This window comes from Mandrillus leucophaeus, unplaced genomic scaffold (genome assembly GCF_000951045.1).
Source record: "Mandrillus leucophaeus isolate KB7577 unplaced genomic scaffold, Mleu.le_1.0 Scaffold131, whole genome shotgun sequence".
Lineage (NCBI taxonomy): Eukaryota > Metazoa > Chordata > Mammalia > Primates > Cercopithecidae > Mandrillus > Mandrillus leucophaeus.
The window spans coordinates 2,632,373-2,638,557 of NW_012101266.1; the positions used below are offsets into that span (position 1 = coordinate 2,632,373).

The window sequence follows — 6,185 nt, forward strand, 5'->3', positions numbered from 1 at the left end:
TTTCTTTTCTTTTCTTTTCTTTTCTTTTCTTTTCTTTTCTTTTCTTTTCATAGAAACAGGGTCTTGCCATGTTGCCTAGGCTGGTCTCAAACTCGTGGCCTCAAGCTATCCTCCTGCATCAGCCTCCCAAGATGCTGGGATTACAGATGTGAGGGTGTATATTACAGTAAGGAATTATATTTGTTTGCATGTAAGAGAGCCCTTACTGTAGTGGTTAATTCACATGGGGTTTTCTTTTTCTCCTGTAAATCACAAATGCTGAGGTGGGGAGTCCTGACTGGGAATGCAGCTTGAAAAAGACTTCAGGGACAAGTTTTCTTTTCTTTCTGTCCATCATCTTATGTATTTGACTTTAATCTTCATGTTTATTGTCTAGGAGTCATATGACGCTTGTCCTACCTTCAATCATTTTCTAGGCAGGAAAAAAGGACAAAAACCTATGCCTGCTAAGTTTGTCCCCTTTAAAGAGTATCTCTAGAAGCCCCATCCAAGGACTTCTAGTTACATCTTCTTGGATAGATTGGGTCATTAGTCAATGTAATATTAGTAGCTGGACACATTGCTACCTTGAATATAATTTGAATTATTTTAATAAGGGAGAAAATGAATACGAAGAAGCAACTACCAGTGACTATCACAATTTTTAAGAGTTCATTGTAAATTAAAGCTAATTAGCCCCTTTTCTATCACTTATATTGTGCATCAGCCTCCCAAAATGCTGGGATTACAGATGTGAGAGTGTATGTTATAGTTAGGAATGATATTTGGCCGTGTGTAAGAGAACCGTTACTGCAGTTATTAATTCACATGGGGTTTTCTTTGTGGGTTAATAAGTTTTCATGTAGACATTGTAAATTTTTTGTAGTTAAATCTATCAATCTATCAGTTTTTCTTTGTTTCTTTTGTGATCCTGTAACAATCTGTTCAATTGTTTTTGCTATATTTTTGAAAACATCTGCATCAGGGGTCTCAGGCCCAAGGAAGGAATCTCACCCAAAATATGTTTAAAACACTGGCATAGTGTTGTTATTTTTTTAATTTTTGAATTTGAATAACTTTAGGTAGAGCATATACTCCAGTTGTATTACAACCACCACTATTCTCAGTTGGCTTATAAAGATCCACCTAGTTTACTTGTTTCTGTTACGTGACTGGCCTATAGGTATTTGAATTTAGACAGGTTCAGATATTGTTAGAATGATTTCAAAAGCACCAAAACCTGGGTATCTAACTTGTGTGTGGTCCATGGCACTAATGTGAGAGAAATAGCAAACTGTTTACCCATTGCTGCCATCATCTAATTGTTATCAGGTGTCAGTAAGCTCGCATTAATTTGTCATAGAAACTGAATTGACTGTTTGATGTACTTATCTTTGTATTTAAATGTTTCATTTAGTCTGCTTGTTAGAGATTCAGTTATAATGGCAACAATTTTTCCTGGTGTTTGAATAAGTTAATGTATAAAACTAATATCAGACTTTATTACCTATGTGGAAAATCAGTATTTGTATGTGTTTACTAAAATTCCTTAGTGTGATATTAAGGTGTGAATTTTAAAGACATTATTCATCTAGAAACAATTACATATTTATCAGAGTGCCTACTGTTTCTCATAGTTAAAAGCCAATCATAATGAAAGAAACATAATGACTCCTATTTCTCAATGAAAAATGTAGATAGAATATCATGATTTGTCATAGACACTTTTTTAGTGTCTTTTTTTTTCTTAACAGACTTTGCTTCGCCCTCTTCAAGCTTTATGCTCTTTTCAACTTCAGCATGGTGCCCAAATTCGCCTCAGCAAGGAACACCTTCTGAAAAATGGATTATATCCTAAACCAATGCCAAAGAACAAACGCAAACTCAGGAAAATGGAATTGTTAATGAATAGCGTTAAAATTTAGTACAGTTATTCTTTTGGTGCTAGCTTACCTGTCTTCATCTAACAATACCAAGTTAAGTTTTCATATAGTTTAGGTCTGTAGGTTTTTGACTTGCTGAAGAAGGATGAGAATTGCATACTAATCTTACCCAGAAGAAGGAAGTAAACCAAATATTCATAAAAACAAATAAACAAAAATTCACTGGCTCACTGAAAAGCAGGATTTCATATTGTACTTGTTTTTAAAAATGTGCCTCTAATACATGTTTTCAAACCCAAAATTAAAATGTGATTCGTTGTTGAGATGGGTTAGAAATTCTTACTTGTAAAATAGAAGGAAATTGTCGTAGTGGATTGGAACGGTGTTGTTTCCATTAGTGTTTATACATAATTAGGTGTAGACCAATAATGTAAGATACCTACATTGGTTTGCAGTCGTAACTGTATAGTTTGAAGTAAGTAGCAAAAGAAAATATAATTACCAAGTTTTATTATTTTGTAAAATAGTATAAAGGAATAAGGAAACTTTAAATATTATTTAGGGGCTAAATTTGAACTCAGCTAATACGATTTAAGTGCTCTATTAATTGCCCTGATTTTTAAAGAGGTGCATGTAATTTTGAAATAGCACACATTTTCATTTGTAATCACTCTGGATAAATTTGTATTTTTCAATGTTCATTGAACAGGCTGATTGACTTTGGTAAACTTATTTTATTGATGTTTTCATATGGAAAATAATAAGTGGAATATGATACAACTGTTATTTTCGGAACATATTTCTTTAGGGCTATTTAAGATAACATTTTTAATGGGCAAAAACTTTCAATTTGAGAGAAAAAATTCCTCCTGCTTTGTGGAAAAATATTTGCTGGGATTTTGTATGGAATAAGAGACATGTATGTAACATATATTTATATGCAGCCTAAGTCTACTGCAATTATGTACACATCTTGGCAAGAAGAGGGGATTTTGTTTAGTCTTTGTTTATGACTTCTAGAGTTTCTGTATCTGGTGTTAAGTTGTAAGGAAAAACTAAACATGCAATTTAAAGGTAAACTTGGTAACTATTTATAGAGCATATACCAATGATTATTTCCCACAGTTTTCATGCTCGTTTGTTTATTACTTACTTGGATTAGAATCATTAAAAGCTATAATGCTGGTCACAATTAGAATGCTAATATTTGGGGAAACTATGCAGAAAATATTTTGAAGTATTAAAAGTTAGAGTGCTAGCTTCTATTGTTGATTTATTTTTGGATTTAAAAACAAATTAGGGCTGGGCCTGTTTGCTCACACCTGTAATCCCAGCACTTTGGGAGGCTGAGATGTGAGAATTGCTTGAGCCCAGGAGTTTGAGACTAGCTTTGGCAATATGGAGAGACCCCATCTCCATACAAAATTTCTTAAAAAAATAATTAGCTGGATGTGGTGGTGTGTACCTGTAGTCCTAGCTACTTAGGAGGCTGAGGTGGGAGGATCACTTGAGTGTAGGAGATGAAGGCTGCGAGGAGCTATGTTCATTCTACTGTACTGCAGCCTGGGCTACAGAGTGAGACCTGTCTAAAATAAATAAATGAATGAATGAATGAATGAATGAATGAATGCCTGGGCTACAGAGTGAGACCTATCTAAAATAAATAAATAAATAAACAAACAAACTGATTTACAATGTAAAGCACCTAATATCAAATGATTATTTGGTGTACTGGAAAAGAAACAGCATATAATGTATACTAGTTTCTTTTTGGGGCTAATTTTTCACATTGATATTAAACTTTTAGCTATTATTATTATTATTTTTGAGGCAGAGTCTCACTCTGTAGCCCAGGCTGGAGTGCAGTGGCGCTATCTCGGCTCACTGCAAGCTCGGCCTCCCAGGTTCACACCATTCTCCTGCCTCAGCCTCCTGAGTAGCTGAGACTACAGGCACCCGCCACCACACCCGGCTAATTTTTTGTATTTTTAGTAGAGACGGGGTTTCACCATGTTAGCCAGAATGGTCTTGATCTCCTGACCTCATGATCCACCCGCCTCGGCCTCCCAAAGTGCTGGAATTACAGGCGTGAACCACCGTGCCCGGCCGTCATTATTACTTTTTAAAAAGAAAACTCCCCCTACCCCATAATATACCATTTTGTACCTCAAAATTTTACTTTGTTGATTTTTAAGAGTAATTGCTATTTTTATCTTTGAAATAAAACATTTTAGAGTAGTTTTGAAGACTTAAAAAGCTTACAATTTAGTGTTCTTGGAAATGTATAAAGTTTTCTTGAAGTATGAATAGTTTTCCAAATTATTTTACTGACCTGTTAACTCACTTCACTTGTTTTTTACTTATTTTTTTTCGTGACCTCCTAACAAGGTGAGTCCATTTAATCATCTGTGGTATAAAATGCTTCTCTAGTCACCTGTTCTCATTAAATAGTTGTAAGTAAGTTTTTTTTTTTTTTTGAGACGGAGTCTCGCTCTGCCGCCCAGGCTGGAGTGCAGTGGCCCGATTTCAGCTCACTGCAAGCTCCGCCTCCCAGGTTCACGCCATTCTCCTGCCTCAGCCTCCCGAGTAGCTGGGACTACAGGCGCCCGCCACCTCGCCCGGCTAGTTTTTTGTATTTTTTAGTAGAGACGAGGTTTCACCGTGTTAGCCAGGATGGTCTTGATCTCCTGACCTCGTGATCCGCCCATCTCGGCCTCCCAAAGTGCTGAGATTACAGGCTTGAGCCACCGCGCCCGGCCTGTAAGTAAGTTTTAAAAGCCATTATTTTAATTACTAAAAGTTGTCAAGTATGTAGTATTATGTGAGTATTTTAACTGAAAAATTAATCAGGCTTTTAAAAATTACTATTTTATTAGTTGGATTTAAATTCAGATTCTTTATATTTACTTGATTTTCCTGGAAGTTCCAAGTTTTATGAATTTGTAGCTGATAATAGGCATTACTTGTTTACCCCATCTGCACTTTGATGTGGTGTAGATGGTTTTGTGAGTTACTTGAATCATGTAACTCAGAGAATAGTATTTCCTTATACATAAAGTGACCTAACTTTTAATCAGCTCATTTATAGTATGTTGAAAATCACTGTGTGTAATGAGAGGTATTGAGAGTTTCTTGCACATGAGTATAAAGGGTTGAGAACTAGATTAGACAAAGTAGTAAGTCACAGTGCATGGCAACTTTCTGCAGGTTGGAATTACAAGACTTCTTATGTGGAATAGGAGAATTCTATTGGGAAAAAATTATTTTCTCTGACTTTAGGACTCCAGAGACACTTTTCTTAGTCATGACCAGTAATATTTTTCAAAGATTTTGGAAGGAATAAGCTCCTCACTATACCACCAGTTCGTGATTTATTTATTTATGTATTTTAGAGACAGGGCCTCCTTCTGTCACCCAGTTTGGAGTGCAGTGGTGTAATCATAGCTTACTGCAGCCTCAAACTCCTGGGCTCGTGTTCCTCCCGCCTCAGCCTCCCAAGTGGCTAGAACCTCAGCCCCATGCCACCACACTCAGCTAATTTTAAATTTTACTAATTTCATTTAATTTTTGTGGAGATGGGGGTCTCGCTGTGTTGTTTAGGCTGGTCCTGAACTCCTGGCCTCAAGCGATCCTTCTGCCTTGGCCTCTCAGCAAATTATATAGAAGAGCACTTCTGTATAATTTATTGTTTCTTCATCACATGTTTTCAACTGTTGCCCTAAATAGGTTTAAAAATGTGATCACGTTAGTAGAAAATCCTTTCCATTGAATTTCAGGGATGCTGAATTTCAGGGAGCTAAATTGTTCACCCTTGTATGTAATTGTTACTGGTTCAGAAGTAAATTTTATTGATGCTACAAGTAAAAAATTAGATCCGACTTAGTAAACTCAAAAGTTTTACATAACTATATTTTACTATGTAGATGTATTTCTTTAAAATAGGTATGGATCGATATTTTTATGAATAAATAATATTGCATTGTAGATGGAATGAAACTTTGCATTTAATTTGCCCCATAAGTAGGCTTTTTGTAGAATGAATTACTATCTCCTAAATTGTCCAATCTAAATTTTTATTGGCTACGTTAACTTAAAGCATATTCTCTCTCTTTTCTCGTCACACTTTTTTCCTTCTTCCCAGGGTCTTCCTCTCCCTCTTTCATCACCTACATTGTCCCCCTTCCTTTTCTGCTATTCTTATCGTATGTACTAGCTGTTGTTATTTATACAAATACTCATATATCCTTGCATAGCATGTTTTTAAACAAAAGATACTGTAGTGATCCTAACAGTTTACAATTTTATATTTAAAAATTATTCAGG

General features: G+C 35.4%; 1 protein-coding gene across 1 annotated transcript in view; it reads left to right on the forward strand.

Annotated features, from left to right (window-relative positions):
- The window catches only part of DTWD2 (DTW domain containing 2), a 162,569-nt gene extending 160,333 nt beyond the window's left edge, over positions 1 to 2,236 (forward strand). The window contains 1 exon segment of the mRNA XM_011972856.1: positions 1,734 to 2,236. Coding sequence (XP_011828246.1) covers positions 1,734 to 1,904 — 171 coding nt within the window. The 3' untranslated portion in view covers positions 1,905 to 2,236.
- The last annotated feature ends 3,949 nt before the right edge of the window (positions 2,237 to 6,185 follow it).